The sequence below is a fragment of the Staurois parvus genome, unplaced genomic scaffold (genome assembly GCF_062004578.1).
Source record: "Staurois parvus isolate SC_StPar_1 unplaced genomic scaffold, SC_StPar_1.0 ptg000155l, whole genome shotgun sequence".
NCBI classification, from domain to species: Eukaryota; Metazoa; Chordata; class Amphibia; order Anura; family Ranidae; genus Staurois; species Staurois parvus.
The window spans coordinates 29,072,378-29,093,069 of record NW_028317951.1 but is presented as its reverse complement, the minus strand read 5'-3'; the positions used below and the strand labels follow the sequence as shown (position 1 = coordinate 29,093,069).

Sequence of the window (20,692 nt, the reverse complement as noted above, 5' to 3'; positions counted from 1 at the left end):
GATCTTGAGACCATAATCTTGAGTGATAGTCTGAGTTATAGAAAAAAAAAAGAAGCTGGGGTACCCTGATGGGGTCCAACCAGGATTACAAAAAAAGAAATTGATCTTTTTGAAAGAGGCAGTGGTTGAGAGGTTAACTCTCACAGCCAGAACCACAGCCATATAAAAGGAGGAAAATTTGCATTTGGTGAACTAGAGCTGGACAGAAGGATGGAAGAACTATGTTCTGCTTGGGGTGAAAGATAGAAACTACCACCTTATCAGTATGCGGAACCAGAAAGGGTTCTTTGCAGGATAAAGTCACCATTTCAGATACTCACCATGCAGAGGTGATGGCTACAAGAAATACTATCTTGTAGGTGAGAGTAGAGGAAAGAATGTCTCTAATGGGTTTAAATAACAGTTTCTTAAGGGCAAAGAGAACCAGATTAATCACCTGCCCTCCAGAAAATGTACCCCCCCCCCCCCACATATCACATGAGGGGTGCCAGGATCTGGGGGCCCCCTTGTTAAATGAATGAGGGTCACTGGAATGCCCTCTATCTCAATTCTAACTTCATGACCAGGCCATTTACTTCTATAAGGTGTTGCACTATTTTAAACGGACAATAGCATGGACATGCAACATTGCACTCATATGAAAAATCATTTTTTCACACAAATAGAGCTTTCCTTTGGTGGTATTTGATCACCACTACTGGGATTTTTATTTTTTGCACTATAATTGAAAAAAACCCCCCGACAAAATAATAATTAAAACAAATAATTATTAAGGTCACATGGGATGGAGTCACATAAGTGATGTCTGGATGGCCCCGCCCCTTATATATTTAATAACTGTCAAACCACTGGAGCAGGCAGATGGCCGGGGGGCCCATCATTGGAAGCGGAGCCTTTTTTTAAAATTCGTTTTTCAGGGCGGCAGCCGACATCGTGATTGACGTTGGATCTACTGCAGGGGACATTCTTTTATTTTTTTCTTTTAATAAAGTACTTGTCAAAGACCGTCCCCTGTATTTTTCCACACTTTGTTTTTTTGTGAATGAGTAGTGGTACCATGTACTCCATACCCATTCACATGGGGGGGCTGGGATCTGGGGGCCCCCTTGTTAAATGAACGAGGGTCACTGGAATGCCCTCCATCTCAAGTCTAACTAATATTTATAGATAAAGTTGATCCAGGGAATATCCGATTGCCTCTCGAGGGATCAGGAAGGCATTTTTTCCTCTGCAGGAGCAAATTGGATCAAGCTTTGCTGGGTTTTTTTCTTTCCTCTGGATCAACTGGGTATGGGATTATAACTTGTTTTTTTATGGTTGAACTGGACAGACTTTTGTCTTTTTTCAACCAGACTATGTAATTCTGCAAAGCAGATGCGGAAGAAGTTTCAGGGAAGGAAAGGTATAGATTATGCTGTAGGAAGTCAAATAAAAATACACTATAACACATGTGCTCTACCCTAAACCATGTAGAAACACAGTAATCACAAGTAAATAAATACCACATTTACAAAATACCACATACATCAGGGTAGGCTGATGAAAGGAAACATGTACCTGCACGACATCTAGACTCAGGCAACTTGTCATCACAGTGGGCATAGCTTCTTCCAGACAAAGTATCCCACAATAGAGAAGAGAGCAACAGGGCTAACACTGTGGCCTGGATCTTGCTGAACAACTAAGGTGCAGGAAGGGGGCTGAAGGGCAGGGCCATGATCTAATAATAGTAGGCCCTAGTTAGTGTGCTGCTTAGGGAGCAGTCAAGAGTCCAATCCTTGGTGGTAGTGGGACTTGTCTCCATACTAAATGTCAGCGCTTGAAACCAGGCTCCTCTAGGGGCTCCAAGTCCTTTGTCTGACACAAATCGTATCAGGCTCCCTGAAGTGCAAGGTCACCCACCGCCATGCCCCCTGGGACCCAGTAAAGCATCTAGGGTCCATAGACTCTGTTTTCACAGCAGCAGAGGGCTAACTCTTGAGACTAGCAGCCAGTGTGGACTCTGCATACAGTAGATTTACTGTTAAACTAGCCAAAGACTATAGACTCAGAGTGGTCAATCCAGAACTTTAGTCTGTCTAAATGTCAGCTACTGGAACCAGCTTGAGGCTCTATAAAGTGGCACAGTATGGGCAACCTGGAGGCTGTGGTCAGGGCCTTCAAAATGAACAGAAAACAATAGAGCTGAAGAAAAAAGGTTCAATTCTCCTGAAGACACCAGCAAAAAAACTGCTCAAGGCTGGCCTACAGTTTTTGTGTGTCCAGTTCTTTTGTGGGTAACCTGAAGACCTGGGAGCTGAAATACAGGGCTTTCCACAAGATGTCTCTTAATAATGACTCACTCACATGAGCCATTAGGTGCATACAGCGGATTCCTGCATCAAAAATCAGCAGGTTCTTGAGACTGGGTGTGTGAACAGTTGCAGCAGGGAAGCCTGTACAAAACAATGACAAGCTAACAGGAGCCACAGCTGCTCACATGTTCCTGCACATTCAGAAGTTAGCCGCAGTAAGAGTTGGATGCATAACCCTGGATGCAGAAAGACTGCATCCAGGGTTGGACATCCCCTTTCAAAGTCTTATAATAGATAGAACACGTTAACTTATTTTCAAAAGCAATTCCCAACATTTTTTTTTAAACAGCAGCTTTCATTAAATACCTTGTGATCCTGCAATGAAGGTATATGTCAAATCACTTCATGTTATGGTGTGACCAGCTCAGCTACTACACAGTCACTTTGTCACACACATCCCTGGTGAAGCCCACAAGCAGCTGTGCTGACAAACATTGTGCAGGCATGTTCTACCGTTGTCACCAGAAGGAATTCAATCCTATGCATCGACCTGCAGCCAACGCTGGGGTAAGTGCATGTAGACAGGAAGTGGCTGAACAAGGCTAAAACCAACCACCAGTAGCAAAAAATGATTAAAAAAAGGAAACAGCATTTTATTTTTCATTTAAAAATGGTAATGGTATAGTTAAGGTATAGATCTATCGAAATACCTTTTTTACATTTCTAAGCGCACACTAATGACTGCATGCACATGAGCTCACAGCCATTTATACTGAAGTGTGGATTTACACCAAGTAGAAGATTTAAACTATTAGGAATCAGATTTACATTTCAATAGTAATTATGGGGCAAAGCTAGGTTTTAAAACCAATCCATATGCAGATAACATAAAAGACAGTTCTCTCAGGGATGATGTCTGTGTTTCAGAGTGATGATCAAGGTCTCAGAGGAACCCCCTTAAAAGGAAGTGAAAGCAGATCTCAAATATATGAGCAGAAGAAATATGCTGCTTACTCGGGACGGCTGCCACCAACTGTGAGCTGAGAGAAATTCTTCACTTTTTCACGAACCACTTGTATTCCTCTTTCATCAGAAGCATTTAACTCAAGCACGCGCTGCCGAAACAATTCAGGCCTGAAAATGAAAAAAGTTACAAAACTCACATAAACAAAAAAACAAAGTTTACCAATAACCAACAGTTTAGTATACCTTAAAAGAAAAAAACAAAGTATCAATTCATATGAAACAAATTTGTTATTAATAGGGGTACAGACATATATACAATAGTATGATAATGAATAGGTTCTACTTTCACCTTTTCACTGGATGCTTCTGCATCCAGTCTTGACTGTAGCTAAACACAGCATGCCCTAGTAGTTAGATCTTATCCACAGGACACATTCATTGGTCTTTCCCCTGCGAGATCCTACCTCTCGTATACACACACCGGTCTTCCAGTAACATCTCATCCCCAGACACACACCAGCCCTTCTCCAGGGAGACTCCCACTGCCAAAACACATTGATCAGCCTCATGTAGCCTTCCTCTAGCACACACAATCTCCAGTTACCCGAACAGAGTGTGAGTTTGTGTTAGAACTCACAATTTACTCTGTGCTGCCCCATGACATGCACGCCACACTTCTCAGTATTCATGCCAAAAATTAGATGGATTTTTCCCCATACACAGAACTACTTATCCAGTTTTTACCCCAGCAGTGTACTTGCAGAAACCCTTCAGTGACCCCAATGCAACAGGTCTCCAGTGTAGGAGTATTACTTTAGTGATCAGTTCCCATGATATTAACTCTAATCCCAGATTCACCTATTCCCATTTTATGAGTAATAGTGGTTTTGGTCTTCAGGTTTTTTTTTTTTTTTAAACAAATGTACGCCTAGATTGATTCCCCCTGAAGGTAGACCAACGGTGCTCCAAAGTGTCTTCCTGGCAGTTTAAACAGCATGAGAGTATAAGGTGAAGAGTTGGCAACTCGTTCTCCCGATAAAAGTACTTTATTGATAAAGAATATAGTGTGCAAGTTACAGCAGTTTATGCATTTCAGTAAAATAAAAACCTTATTCATAGAAAATGAATAAATCTGTCAGTAGTTTCCTTGCTTAGGTACAAAAAATACTCAGACTGGATTTTGCTGGCTAAAAGGTTTGTTTTATTTTTTTTGCTTTACACTTACTATTTTCTGTGCTAAGAGAATCTTGGCGAGAGGAATATCAAATGGCTCTTGTAGCATGTCTGCAGTCTCTGGCCATCCCCGGTAGCATGTGTGCAGTCACTGAGCATCCCTTGTAGCATGTCTGCAGTTTCTGACGTCCCCTGTGAAATGTTTGCAGTCTCCGACTATGTACTTTAATATGTCCAAAGATTGATAGTTTTCTGTGTCGTTATATACATTGAATATTATATGCAGCCCTTTGGTGACATCAGAGGCCCCCTATATTAAGTACATTTACAACTACTGTTTAAAGGATAAGTTAATCTTTGACAAAAATAATAAATGCACGTAAAAAAATGTGCATTTATTATTTTTGTGTGCAGCAGCCTGGAACAGCATTACACCAGCGATCAGTAGGTGTATGAGCAAGCAGATATTCTGACAGGAAGCTTCAATGAACGACCACGGACCTCCACAGTGCCTTGGTAGTTCATTGAAAACTACAAGCAGACAGCCGCTAAGGCGGAGCCTTGCACGGCTGCACTGTTTTAACCTCCCTGGCGGTATGATTATTTCAGATTTTTGGTGCTGAAAGCGGTACCATTATTTTGCATGGAACTATGTAGTTTGTTTATTGTAGGCTGTAATATTTAGGAATAACTCACTGAAATCTGTCTGAACAAGAGTCTATTAAACATCCCGGGTATGATAAAATTTGAAACACGAAATCATAAATTATAATGTAATAAATAATCATAAAAAATAATATAATAATAATACATTTATTTCAATAATATAATCAAACCAAAAACACTGAAATTTGAAATATAGCGCCAAGTTCGCACATTGCTGAGCAAAGTCGCAGAATCGTTTTCAGTGTCTGATGACGAATTTCCCCACGAATCATTATCACTCAATTCTGCAAGTGGTTCTGATTTACTATCGCTGTTCTCTAGCTGATCTAAACCCACTTTTGACCTAAAGGGACACTTTTTGGACGCCATGGACTTTTCTCAGTTTCCAGGCAGAAAGAACAGACAAAATGCAGGCAGGGCACAGGACAAAGCACTAGGGACAAAATGTATGTGAAATGGGTTGAAAACAGCAATGTTTTACTATGTAAAATTTGTTTGGAAAAAAATGACATTTTTTAAAATTTTCAAATTTCCCGCCGGCGCCCGTACGTCCCGACGTCACAGGGACCGGAACACAGAAGCCAGATGTCGGCATCGGCCGGAGGGGATGGCCAGGGACGCTGCAGGGGACACATCGCGGGAGCGCAGGACAATGTAACCTCTGCAGGGAATCCCTATGCAGCGCCACATGGTAAGCCCGAGTGTAGCTCGGGGTTACCGCTTTTGGTACTGACATTTTACCCCGAGCTACACTCGGGAATACCGCTAGGGAGGTTAGAGTCTGACATAGTATGGGGAAACTTCTCCCCGTACTACCTGCCAGAGGGTCGGGGTGCGGCTGCTGCTCTGGGAACGTTACATGTTCCACCAAAAAAACGGGTGGAACATGTAACATTTTCTCAAAGGTGAACTTATACTTTAAAGCCTTGATTCTGAAATTCTCCCAGCTGCTACGATCTGTTGTTTGGAACACATCCTCTATAAACAATTATGGGCTCACATCTTGAAGGTGCAATTCAAAGAATTAAGCAGGGCACTGGAATGAGTGTAAAAGTTTCACACTCACCAACCCTGACAGACTGATGTGCAGCTCTAAAAATTGTAGAAACCAACAATAAAGTGAAGCTTTGCTTACTTGCAGGCATACCTTCACATTGAAAGTACTTTACAGTGAATTATTCATCCCTAGGGAATGTTTTGTGAATATCACATTCACTGCTTTATAAACACGCAGGTATTGTTGAATGACTGACTTTACAACATGAATACCCAGAAAATACAAAATAGCTAGGATCAGTACAAAATTGGAAACACTAAACAGGTGAATGCTAGGTTAGCTGCCAGTATAAGCAGTGATTGCAGAACTTCAACTGGCAATACAAAACAAAAAATGGGAAACAAAAAATGTTTGTGCTTACCATAATATCCATTTCTTCCAGTTAACCAAAAAACAAGAAAATCCAGAGACTGTTGGGTTATAATACCACTTACAGGAGGATTTTGATGATAGCAAACAAAACAAATTGTCTCCAGTCCAGTACTACCACCAGCTTGCCTTGGATTTGTGTAAAAGCAGTAGAAGAGAATCAGACAGGGGAAGCGGAGTCTGTGTCCCTCAAACTCTAGGGCTGCTGACACAGGGGTTTTAAAATAATCCAATTTGCTGGATCTTTCCGCCAGGAGCTGGCACAAAACTCCAGCGTAAAAAAGGTGACATTTATGTGCGTATAAGGATTAGAGACATATATGCATAATTTTATCCTAGTGGCTAGAATATTCATTTGTTCTAGACACTACAAATAAAACTACAGGCAACTGTGCATGTCAATGAACGGATGTGCGAGTTTGTTGCCAGTATGTTTTTCTGTGAATGCAAGTTTTGTGGTCTCTAAACACTGCTCTATTACACAAATCTAAACACCACAATGTGCACTGTCACATTGGCAAAAACAGGTGTGTCCAGCGCCATTACAAAAAAAAAAAATGCTTCTAAAAGCATATTTTTTTCTTCCCATGTACGCTGGGCCTAAGAAATGGATTTTATAGCAAGCACAAAAATCCCATTTCCTCGCTCATACACTGAGGGATACAGGGATTGAGAGACTGCTGGTATGCCCAAAAACAGTGGCACTTCTAAATAGTAGGAAAGAGCACTGAGCGCACAAGAAACTCTTCCCAACAGATGAAGTCAGCGCTTAGGGTGAATTCACACATAGTGCGGTGACATTTTTTACTGAATTGTAAAATACCTGTTACCGCAAGGACAAACAGAACACAACTGTTTGATGTGTGGCTCATTTACACTGCACTGCAGTGTGTTGCAATAAAATGCAGCATGCTGCATTTTATTACACAGCACTGTATAGAACCGCAAGGCACTGAACAGCAGCGCAACCTATTATGCTTCTGTACAGCACCATGAACGAAGAGTACTTTTGTACCCTTCAAATAAAGTTTGTACAAAAACAAACAACAAAGGGAGCTGGGTGATTCACTGAACTGCACACTACACTGCCCCCTACTGCATCAGGAACAAACAGCTGCCAGAGAGGGAAAGCACTTTGGCAGCTGCCTGTTCTAATGTGAATTCACCCTCAGTCCCTGTGTGTTAACCCCTACACTGTAAACTGACAGAGAATATGAATTTCAAATGGCACCCAGTAGCCCTAGTACTGCCCAGTGATGCTTTTAGAAAAGTATGTACAGTACCTTGCCAGCCCCTCCCATGATCAGCCAAGAAACTCGCAGAAATGTCAGTAGGTCTAAATAAGGTACGTAATAAAAATTTTTGTACTTGCCATAAAATCCATTTCTTAGGCCCTGTGTACATGGGCAGGAACAATTACGCTTTTAGAAGCATGGAAAAAGGGAATGGATTTATATAAACACTTTATGCATACTGATAAGAGGGAAGGAAGAGCGATAGAAGATAAAATATAATCTCATTAAACTGAAGCTTGAATGTCTTTTTTTAATCTAGTTTTATAATCAAGCCACAAGGCAGATCTGTATTGTCTGCAGGGAATACACTACAACTTGTTTCATTAGATATGATTTAACAGCTAAGCAAATGCCTATCAATCTTCTCATACATAGAGGGAGCACCAGACAATGACAGAAGCAGAATGTTGCAGAATCAGCACAGATTCAACAAGTAGTTTAAATTTGCGATTTGCTTTCTATTGTCACATACCCATATAACTCTCTGGCCGCTGCCAAAATTGTGGATGTTTTTCCAGTTCCGGGTGGCCCATAGAATAGAAGATTAGGAAGCTGGCAAAGAAAAAAAAAAAAAAAAAAGGACCCAGAGTAAGCAAACACACCAATTTAGCTATGCAGACAAAAAAGCAACCTCTACCAGGGACAAATTTAGATACATTATACAATAAGTGTAGAACAGAAGGTGCATTTTGGTATACACACTCTTAACCACTTGTCTACTGGGCACATTCCCCCCCCCCCCTTCCTGCCCCAGTCAATTTTCAGCTTTCAGCACTGTCGCACTTTGAATGACAATTGCGCAGTCATGCAACACCGTACCCATATGAAATTTTTATCTTTTTTTCACATAAATAGAGCTTTCTTTTGGTGGTATTTAATCACCGTTTGGCGTTTTATTTTTTGCACTATTATGCCCCCTCAACATCCCCCCCAAATCGCTCCAGATGCTGTCAGTCAAGCGGGAGCCAAGCTGTGCTGTCTGCGTCTATGAAAGCAGACAGTGTGGCTCGGGAATGAACCTGCGAATGTGCCCCCATAGCAAGCGGCTTGCTATGAGGGCACACAAGAAAAGAAGGAGCCAGGAGCACCTGTGGGGGACCCAAGAAGAGGATGTTTGGGGCCACTCCAATAACATTGCACAGAGAAAGAAAGTACAAACCTGTTTAAAATAAATCAGTGTTTACAATCACTAATTCATGCTTCTCTCTAGATATAGCAGAGAGCACTTACAATGCTGCATTTCAAAGGACTCCCAGTACTTAAGAATAGTACAACAAAGCATATAAAGCAGGAGTATACTTACTACCAAATGTGAAATTTGGAAGAGGCTTAAGGGTAGCCATAGGTGGGATGATATCTCAAGAACAATGGGTTGAGAGGCTGCTGGCTATATGTAGCGCCAACAGCAGATGCGGATTCTCAGAAGAGAGAGATTGGCCAGGTCACATGGAGGTTCTCCATCGTTTAGAAAAAGTGCATGCTCAGTAACTAATGCTTCTAACAAACAAAACAACAATGCTTCTACCTCTTAACAATCCTGTCCTTGTTGGGGCAATACTCAAGTGCAGCATTTAACTTTTTATGACTAGCATTGGACATATACAGTAAAATAGGATTTTTATGCGCACTGTAAAATTATTTTCTTTAGAGTTCATTGAGGGACATCAGATTTAGATACTAAACTGGTGTAACCCCTCCCACTACCAACCTGCCTCAGCTTTGCCCTAAAACATTGCTAAGAATAAAACTATAAAAAACACAAAAAGGGTGGGACCTGTGTTCCTCAAACACCAAGAAAATTTTTTTCAATATCATTCATTGAGAAACACAGAATCCAGAGACACCTGGGCCATCCAAACGCAGTCCAACTGATGGGTTGGCAACACAGTGGAGAAAATGCTACCAAGCCCACTGAGGCACTATGCCTCCCTCTAATACTAAAGATGGGGCATTGGTTACTCCCACTCATGGGCAGGACATTTTCTACTTCCACTGGTCACACTCCTGCTCCCTCCCAAAGCCTGAAGAACAGTAAACTGGCTTTTTTGTTTAGAAAGTATGGAGATCCCTGCTCTACAGGAATGGTCAAACGCCTCTGCAACAGAAGGTTCAGAGACGACTAATGATGCAGACAGATCAGATAATAAGAGAGGCACTGAAGTACGCTTATGACCTCTATAGTTAAGGGTCGGCAAACAAATATGTAATTTGGCCCATGAAGTCCTGTATAAGGAAGCCTTCCTGTTACAAGGTGGAGGAGAGGAACACATCTGATGGAGCCAAGCAGAGACATGTATAGACTTAAGCAAGAGACTATTCTGGCTGTCAGTGTCAGGCCCTTGAGAGATAGCATTGCAGGCTGCCTTAGAACAGTTAGTGAACTGTGAACTGGAGGGGAGGGAACTGATGCAGTAGGACTGCTCCCCTTATGCTGGGATCTTAAATGTGTATAAAACGTGCTGCACTAAAAAAATAAATTAACTTATAGAAGTGTCAAATTTAATGAGTCTCCAAACAAATGATCACTATTAAAGAATATGTAAACCCAACATTTTATATTCCTGTACCATGTACTTGTATGAAAAATTATATTGTTCTCTTTGTATTGCTTCCTTTTTGTGAAATCCCTGGAGCTTTGCCTTTTGTTTCTATTTTAAACTAAATAGGTTTTACAAGGTGAGGGTTTACATTCACTTTAAAATGCAAACAATGTATAAATATCGCAGTTGATGCAAATGCAAAGTACAATTGATGATAAAGAAATCGGTGTAAAAAACAGTGCACTCAGTATGCACAATCAATAAACAGCTATGAACATAAAAAAAACCCATAAAAATTCATATTTAAATATGATCCATGTATCAGTGAATGCTCGATATACAAAAGTACAAGCGATGTGCACAACCAATGAAAAATTATGAACATGAATAAAAATTAATATCATACAAGTTGGTGTTCACTCATGATCCATGCAAACTTCTCCATGATTAGTGTTGGATTTCAAATCCAAAGAATATTAATCCAGAAAGGCACACACAGGACTGCCACCAGGTTTCCCCAATGCTCACCTTTAAAACTAGGCACTTATTACGAGGGCCAGTGAAGCTTCAAAACAATCTGGGATCCGAGATGGCTGCTACCGGTGTGTATCTGATGGATATCCATGTAGTCACAGCAGGTGACAGGACATTCCACTTAAAACCAAAGAGCAACTCAAAAAACAGAGAAAGCCTCATAGTGTAAACCATAAAACAATTTTATTTATTAAAAGCATAAACTGCACTCATATTAAGGAGTAAGATTATCTGTACAAGGAAATACCAAGCTGCTACTTCCTTTCACATTTCAAATCAGCGTAGTCACAGCCGTAGTGTGGGAAAAGGTAACAGAAACTGGCAGCTCACTCTTGGACACTCTCTCCTGGATCAATGAAGTTCCACCCTATGTGCTTCGTCGTCGTGACGTCATCAGGGGCATGCCTGCCAACTTCTGTTACCCTATTTTGCCAGCTTCGGTTAAATCCAACACTGGTCATGAAGTATGCATGGATCAAGAGTGAACATGAATTTACATGAACTTGATTTTTATTGATGTTTATCATTTTGTATTGATTGGTTGTGCACATAGATAATACTTTTTTATATTGATCCTTCACAGATGACTTCACATAGATCACAAGTGAATATGAATTTATATGTTTATTGCCATTTGACTGGTTGTGCATACTGATTGCAGTTTTACACCAATTATTTTTTATCGATTGTACTTTGCATTTGCATCAGTTGCAGTAATTACACATTGTCTTCATCTTTGGTCTGTTTGCACCTTAACAGAGTTCATTTGTTTGCAGACATGAGATTTGACACATTTATAAAGTTAGCTTAATTTTTCAAAAGCATAGCAAGTTTTATACACAACATTTATTACACACACTAAGTGTGCTTGCAGCTTATTATTATTCTTGATTTGCAAACATTTCATTTATATTTCAGTAAAAAGAGATCTGAAATTTTGTTCTGCTTGGCAAGGACAACTTTTGCTTCGAATACCAGGTAAAACCTTAGGCACTCATGGACCGACTGCTAAACACATGGAAAGTTCAAAGGCAGAGGTGATTAGGTCACTGCAGGCATCATCAAGGCTAACAGAAGTGGAACTGTGCTTCTCTTGAGAATAAAAACAGTGGCAAGAAGGTGCTACCTCATGCTGAATGGTGGAAACAGCATGTGGCATGTGCAACACTCCACCTAGTGAGTTTGCACTCAGTCGCTGAGTGACAAAAGAATACAAGGGCTTAAAAAAAAAAAAGACAGTGCAGAGCCAAAGGCACGACTGTCACAATCCAGGCAGGCCTCTCAATCAACCAGGGTGGGTGGGGAGGGCCGGGTATGGCATCCAGACCTATTGCTGAGATACCTGCATAAAGAGATTAGCTCAAGCAGCATGTAGCAAAGTCGTGAAGAAAAAAAAATCTTAAGAGAAAATGGCTAGTAAAAATGGTTAAACCTTTCTCAGCAGAGAAAATGGGGTTGATTTACTAACACTGGAGAGTGCAAAATCTGGTGCAGCTCTACACAGAAACTAATCAGCTTCCAGGTTTTATTATCGTAGCTTAATTGAACATGCTGAAGTTAGAAGCTGACTGGCTACCATGCACAGCTTTTGCACTCTCCAGTTTTAGTAAATCAACCCCAATGTGTCCATCCTATTAGGACACTAGCAAAAAAATCGGAAACATACTGTGAGTGGGAGGGGTTTTAACAGTCTGGTTGCTTTTTTGTTTGCCAGTGTCCAAATGCTCCTGTAGGCGGCAGTATAACACATGTCTCTGAATCCTGTGCCCCTCAAAGAACGAGAAAGAAAAGGTTTCCTCTAAACAATATTCTCATACATTTAAATGACAAGTCTCAAGATTAATATTTCCCAGGGGCCATGTGTCACTGACAGAACATAATCCCACAGTGGGATACACAGCAGGGTTCAGTACTTGCGTGAAGGCTAATCTAGTGGAAGAATAAGTGCACTCTGGTCTCACCCACTATTAATAAGCACTAGAAGGAGCACACTGACTGAATGGTTGTGATTTTATAGAATCCAATACCATTGTAAAGAGATCAGCATACTCACTGGACACTAACCACGCCAGAGCAAAGAGGGGAAAAATAAAAAGGAATGCATAAACGACACGCTGAACAACTAAAGCAGTGTTATAACAGTGTATTTAGCTGGTACACACAGTAACATTTATTATTAAAGACTGCATTTGGAAATATGAAATATTGTCAGTGATGGATCTTATGTTATACATGCTAACCAATGTGGGAAGGTGACAACATAAAGGTACGCTGAAACCCCTATGATGCCTGCTTATCACTGGCTATATTTACTTTGCTCTGTATCCTGTAAAATGTTGAACCATCAGATGACCCACCTATTCCTGCAACTTTACTAACTGCAACTTTTAGTTGCCATTATGCCCTATCTACCTTATTGGAAGGATCTACGCTACGTATTCCACAAAAGGAGAGAAACTGGACAGCATTTGCTCCCCAAGGTCAGCTTAATGTAAACAAATCACTAACGGAAAGTCATCCATGTGAAGTCAACATAAAAGACAATCAGGCATTCTTCCTTATACCTTGTTTTGGTCTCCAGAGCACTGAGGAAGACCAAAAAGCCCAGGACATTCACTATGTAGTGGCAGTCTCCAGCTTTTAAATCTGAGTTCTACCAACCCTCTCGAAGGCTGTCTGGTCACAAGAAAAGGGTATGAGATTGCACAGAGAATGCTTTAGTCATTCTGCATACAGCACACCCTAGGCTAAGATGAAGTATGTACATACACTTCTAGATGCCTGCTTTCAGATTACAATTAAAAACAAAAGAAATAATTTAAAGCAAAGCTACTGGTCTTTCTAAACACTAGCAGCCTGGTACAGCTCCCATTACATAAGGCAGAATTCTCATATTGGCTCGTGTTGCACAAGAGTTTATGGGCATTTGCTTTTATAAGCCTTTTTTCCCCAAAACATTCCCCTCTGCTCATTTTTCACTATAACCAATGTACACTTGAAAATGCCAAACTCTCCTAAACACTGCGTTTACTGTATACCCATCAAGCATTCTTTTTTTCTGCCTAAAAACATTCTCTGCAAACTCCCTAACGTGCATGGACAAATAGAGTAACAACATAGAGCTGCTTATACAGGTTGAAGAAAAACTGACCAAAAGCCCGTACAAGCAGCATATTTTATGACCAGTGTGCATTGATCCTAAAGTGATCGGAGTGCTACCTTGTCTTACTCTGTGTGTCTCAACACCTGTCGTATCAATGTGGCTCATACTGGCAAGGACCTTTGCTCTATAATACAGTATTAATAGTAAGAATTCTGACAAGAACAGTGAGCAATTGACGCTACCGTCACAGGTCTTTTAAAACAGAAGAATAGAAAATAAAGCTGCAATAAAAAAGGTAGAAATTTAACAGTGCAAGTTATTCAAAACTTTTGTTTTGGAACAAGTTTTTAAAGTAAATTGTAAATTAAGATTGCTAGGGCAGTTGATATCCTAGGAACAGGAATCCTGCCACACTAGCATGTGACATATGAGGGTTAGGATATTGCACTACAGTAGTTATTAACCATTACAACAGTTCTACCCAGTGCTCTGTAAATTAATCTGAAGCCTAATATTACAACTGGCATTTACATACTGGTCTGCTAGGCTTGTCCAAATGTCTTGGATAACCAAGTACTGTATTTATAGAACACGCTAAGCACAGTCAATTCAGCTCAATATGATTTCACTGCTAGCATGGTGAGCATACTGATGACTGCTACACTTAAAATGTCATTTAAAGATTGGCCTGTTGTAAGAACAGATATAAAGTTTACCATCTTAACCTAAAGTGGAGGTTCAGTCAAAATCTAACTGAGGCTAAACCTTTTCCCACCCCCCATTCTAAGACTATTCTATTTACCCTATCTACCTGCAGGGTAACAGAAGGAAAAAATGAACATAGGGCAGGGCATGCAATCTGAAGTCACTGTACATGTGCGCTGTATGGTAGAATGTGATGAGCTTTATTTCTCCTGCTGCTTTGTGAGTACATTATGTTTATATTAAATTTGGATTCATTTAACGGGGTTATGCTATATATGGTGTATTCTTTGACAAGACACATGTAACATGAGCATTCCCAAAAGGGAGGACGACTGTCAAGAGTGATTCCCTTGCTAGCTGCCATCTATAAAAAATGCTTGCATGTATCCCAAACAGCTGCTGTATATGTAGCGTATATGTTTACGTACATATGTAGCGTGTAGGTTTCTTTTTTCTTCCTCTTCTAGAAAATTATTTTATGGTATGAATTACCATAAAAACAGTAATTACTGTTAAAATTGCCTTGTCTCTTTAAGCTTTCAATTAAGGAGGCAAGGGGAATATATACTGCTAAGCCTTATGCTTTCACTTTGCTATATCCTGCATGTGGTTCTATAAATCATAGGCTATAGCCAAAACATTTTTTTTTTAAATAAAGTGAGAAAAGCTTGGAACCACGATCATATATTTCTTGCTATAGAAATGTTCCCTTATTTCCCATCCTGATGACAGAGGTTCAAAGAAGATGTGAAGGGAATGGCCTCCTGAAGGTACACAGACAAATAAAATAGTAGGATGGGAAAAGGTTAGACCAGCTGTCTTTTTTTTGTTCTTGGCTTATTGCCTTGGCAACCTGTTCCCCATAAGCTGGCCATTCACTGATCAAATATGGATCAGCTTGTGGCTATCCCCATACGATAGAAGTCAATAATCTGCTTTATTTCTGTTGAACATTTGCTCTAGATATTCCATGACCAAGGGATCAACTGCGGGAGCAGAAGAAAGATTGCTATTAAAAGGGACTTTGACACATCAGCCAGGGTTTGGCAAAGCAAAGTCACAGCAAAGTTGGGGTGAAGAACAGAATCTGCCAGTGAGAGGGCTACTAACTGAACTGCACCTGAGTACCAAAACTGCTATATAAAATTAATTTTTAGTATTCAAAACAAACTCCTCCAACCATCCATGTCTCCATGCTTTATTTTGCTGAGAAATAATTTTGAAAAAAACATCTCCTGGCATTTCTGGCCATCTTGAGTAAGGGCAGATGATTCAGGTAGTAGTTACTTCCTGGAATCCATCTGTCTTTAGTTCAGGCATAGGCTGAGCTAAGAACCCCCCCTCCTGAAGACTCCTGGGTTGTATGACATCATTTGCATAGGCATGGAAACCAGGAAGTAAATGAAGGGATGCAAAACAAAAGGTCAAAATAAGTAAATATCCTATCTAGGTCTTTGCTTTTGGGTTTAATACCACTTCAAAAGAAAACAAATTTTGGAGAAGAAAAAAATTAATGTTCTCAAAAACAGAGCTGCAGAAAAAATGTCCATACTCCTAGGACACTAACAAAAACATGGAGGCATGCTGGTATTAGAAGCAGTTATCCTGGACTGGCCTACAGTTTATTTTATCCAAACAACTCACGCAAACGCTACTGCTATATTGGTAAAATGGGAGTGGGGGACCGGTGCTCAGGCTGGAACCCTCACTGAAGAACATGTAAAGATATTGCCGGCAACACGATCATTTCTTCATAGACAGTCTTTATTAGTAGAACACGGACATGATATGATCCATAAAAGCTGCCGCATTTCGGCCAAAGCCTTCCTTAAAGCATACCAAGACGGTCTATGAAGAAGTGATCGTGTTGCCGACAATATCTTTACATATTCTACAGTTTATTTTATGTTCAAGTCTTCCTGTAGTAAAACCTGTAAGGTAAAAGATTTCCTGTGTACCTCAAAAAAAAGGTACTGAACAAGCTAATTTCCTTGTTCAGCAATGCAATTTTCTATGTCACGTCACTACCTTGGACCTGCTAAGTGGACAATTAATCAGAGCCAGCTACTCTGTCCAAATAGCAGAGACGCAACCAAGGAAGCAGTTTAGCTGAGCCAGGAAGTTACTAAGTTATTACTGTGATCATTTTGGCTGTGCAGAATGGCAGACATATGCATCACAGAGTGGCAGATTGCCTGGAAGTTCCACTTAAAGGCTTTAAATCTCTCTAGAGCAATCCTAAAGAATTTATATATTTTACAGCAGGGTGGATTTGATTTAAATCAAACTGATTTAAATCAAACTGATTTAAATCACGATTTAAATCACTAGTCAGTAAGGCTTGATTTAAATCCTAGTTTTCTACATAGACTAATTCTTGCTGGTATAACTTTAATATGCAAGTAGATGAAGATTTTTAGAATAACTTTTCATATTAGTTTTTTTATCCCCAGTTTAATAGGTTAATCATTCATATTTGGACAACTTTTCTGTTGTACTTAGGAAGGAGAAAAATAATCATTACCTTAATAATAACAATTTAAATAGATTTATTCAACTGAAACAATAACATTACAGCATATGTTATTTGCTTAAACAAACATCCATGTTTAACTAATTTGGCTAAACAAAATATATATATTTTAAGAAACTTAGACTGTCAGCCCCTTCCTCCTCACACTTCCAAACAATCAGAAAAATATTGTTTCTATTCTATTCACTGAACTTCTTGAAACTTAGCACTGAAGGGGTTGATTCTGTATTCATAGGTTTGTAGAAGTTAGGATTAAGTTTTTTTCTTAACTCTGTTCATGTTATAACATTTTTGCTGTGAAGAAGAGGCATGTGATCTCCGCTGAGTCAAATTCAGTTTTGATAACTGCAAAGTAAACCAAGCATCTGTGATAATATCTTGTAGGCAGAGAAACTGCCCAATAATCTTACAAAAACCTCTGGAAGAGCATGACATTGTGAATGGATTCATGGAATTTATTTACCAAAAAAATTAAACATATACAGCCTTATTCTACATAATTAAAAAACTAATCTTTATTTCATGATGTAATAACCTTTGGCTGGTAATATATTTTCCTCAAAAAGCATTTTATTCAAAAAAATCCGATTTAAATAAAAAAAATCAGATTTAAAAAAAAAAAAATCATTGGATTTTATCCACCCTGTTTTACAGGCAACCAAGACTTTTCCCTTGCTCCCCTATTCTCTCCAATCACTTCAGGTTGTAGATAAGCCCTTGGAGTCCTCACATACAAGGCAAGACATTGTATGTGATAAATTCACAGTGCCCACAACCTACATAGGGGCAAAGAGAAGCAGCTATGGAAGACCAGTCACGTATAGAGAAGCATTTCTGCCTAGACAAAAAAACAAAAAACAAGCATTTAACTTTTGCAGATTGTGAGTGGGTTTCTACTGAAAGATTAACTGTAGATTTTTCCTGTAGTTTAGCTCCTGAAGGATTTTATTCCTGTACTTTTACAAGAAAAAGGAATTTACTTGTAAATTCCATATCTTGGAGTACAGCATAGTACAGGCCTGGTGCAAGAAAGCTCAGAAACGATCCAATGACTTGGTGGAATGGGCGCATCATAAAAGCATGGAGGAGATAAGTCCTTTATAGTGTAACCTCTAACAATCATCTGTCTTGTCCACCAAACGATGGTGGACATGGAAGCAGGATGTCTCTTGCGAGGTCCTGAAGATAGAACAAATAGGGAATCCATCTTCCTGCCAGAACTCTGATTGCTCTGTGCAAGTCCAGGCAATGTTCTTTGGATGCTTTGCAGCAGAGCAGATAGATGAAAGAACTAGTTGGGAGAATACCACCTTAGGAAGAAAGGATGGTCTTAACTTTAGATCTACCTTCTCATTTGGAAAAATGAGGAGCAGCTTTTAACAGGAGAGAGAGCCAAGTCTGAGACACGTCTGACAGAGGTGATAGGAACCAAAAAGGCCACTTTGGAGGAGAGATCTAAAAGGGATATCCCTGAGGAGTTCAAAATGTGGTATCGGCAGGGCAGAGAGAACCAAGTTGATGTTGCAAAGGGAGCCTTATTTAACATACACCTTGAATAAAGGTCTTGACAAGGGTGAGCAAGCCTATGGTTTTGGAAAAGAATGGACATGGCAGAAACCAGTCCTTTTAGAGGGCTTGAGGTCAAGTCCTGTTCATGTCCTAGATTGTAGGAAGGCCAGAATGCAAGGAACAGAGAAATGTCTAGGCTTGAAATGCCTGTGTTCACACCAAGAAAAGAAGGATTTCCAGGTAAATATTTCCCTGTCTTTTAAGACCTGGGCTTCAACAGCCATGCCGTTAAAGCTAGTGACTGAGAAGCAAGATGAAGCAGAGGATGTTGTGAGTTCTTAGATGGGCAGGAAGCAATGCTAGGACCTTTGTGAATACTCTGGGGAGCAGAGTATATAGGCCAAAAGGCAGTGAGACAACCTGGAAATGATTGTCTTCCATTGCAAAACACATAAAAATGCTGGTGAGATGCATAAATGGGAACATGCATATAGGCATCTTGAATGTCTACAGATGCCAGGTATTCCCCTGGTCACAGAGAGGCAATTATCAACCTTGCAGATTCCATGTCAAATTTTGGAACTTGAAGGTATTTGTGGAAGGATTGTAGGTCCAGGATAGGACAAGTTCTCCTTGTTGGACTATGGTACCAAGAACCGAAACAAAACCGTTTCAAACCATCTTGTGGGGGTACTGGCACAACAGGGCAGGGTAGAGAACAGTGAGGGGGGTAGAGTTTTGAACTCTATTTTGTACCCTCTTTGAAACCACAATGAACCCTCAGGTCTGAGATGTATGTGACCCAGAGCAAGGCAAACTGTTAACAAATGTCCCCACACTCTTAGGAGTGATGGCACCCCTACATTGGGAAGAAGACTTTAGGAAGACTTGGTGGGTAAGTCTTATGCTCAAATGAAGGACTGAACTAAGGTTCTGAAGGCAAAGCAATTAAGTGCTCCACATTTTTAAGAGGTATGGGCTCCTGAGGGGGGAAGTTTTTGAATCTTCCTCAATGGAAGTAGAACCTTCCCTCCTGTAACATCTTTTATAAATTTGTTGAGTGCTTCACCAATTAGACTTCCTCCTTCAAAGCGCATACGTGTGAGGCAGCTTCAGCTGTCCAGGCTTTTAGTCACAAGATTCTACGCATGCATATGGAGATTAGTTCCATTCTGGAAATTGAGTTCATTACTTGTTCTAGGGCATCTACAGAAAAGAGCAGAGCAGAAGCTTTCCACGAGATGGTCATTTTGTGGGTGTTTCCACGGTCCTGGTGCTCCAGGGTCTCCAAAAACACGATAGTCAGGAAATTAGATGAATAAAGCCTGAAGGTGATCCTTATATTTTGGGTCTCTCTAGGAGGCTAGGCTGCAAAAATGTCTCACCTATGTGGTATCCCTATACTCAGAGGGGAGGGGGGGGGGGGAGAGGGGGAGTAGCAAAATACATTTTGGCCTAAACTTATGAAGAAAGATTATTTGCAAACTTTTATCACAGAAAATAAGAAAAAAGGTTTTTTCCTTTATATAGCAACCCCCCCAAACAAACAAAACAAAAAAAAACAGTGATGAATAAATATCTCCAATATAAAGTTCTGTCTCAAGAAGATTATATAAAATTCATGTGGGTACAGTGCTGCATTACTGAATAATTGTCAAAGTGTGACAGTACGAAAAACTGAAAAATGGCCTGGGCAGGGAGGAGTGAAAGTGGTTAAAGTCCCAGTTTTGTTTTTTTGGATGGTTCAATGACTAAGTGTAGGGATGTTGGTACCAGTTATATCTGTAAGGATATCTATTGTTTAAACATCTGCTCATAACTATTTTCATCATATTCTCAGCTTAACTTGCTCAAGCTTGTGACAAATTACATCAAAAGATAGAAGGCAAGGTTATCAACTCTAGCCTACAATACTTCTCTCAACACAGGTATAAAAGACAGAAAAGTT

The 20,692-nt window shown here is 40.1% G+C and overlaps 1 protein-coding gene across 2 annotated transcripts in view; it reads right to left on the bottom strand.

The window, feature by feature from the left end:
- The window catches only part of RFC4 (replication factor C subunit 4), an 81,940-nt gene that overhangs the window by 14,141 nt on the left and 47,107 nt on the right, over positions 1-20,692 (bottom strand). For both annotated transcript variants that reach the window (XM_089675591.1, XM_089675590.1), the window contains exons 4-5: positions 8,293-8,372; positions 3,309-3,428 (exon numbers count right to left, since the gene is read on the bottom strand). In XM_089675591.1, the coding sequence (XP_089531717.1) occupies positions 3,309-3,428; positions 8,293-8,372 (200 nt within the window). The remainder of the gene's footprint in view (positions 1-3,308; positions 3,429-8,292; positions 8,373-20,692) is intronic.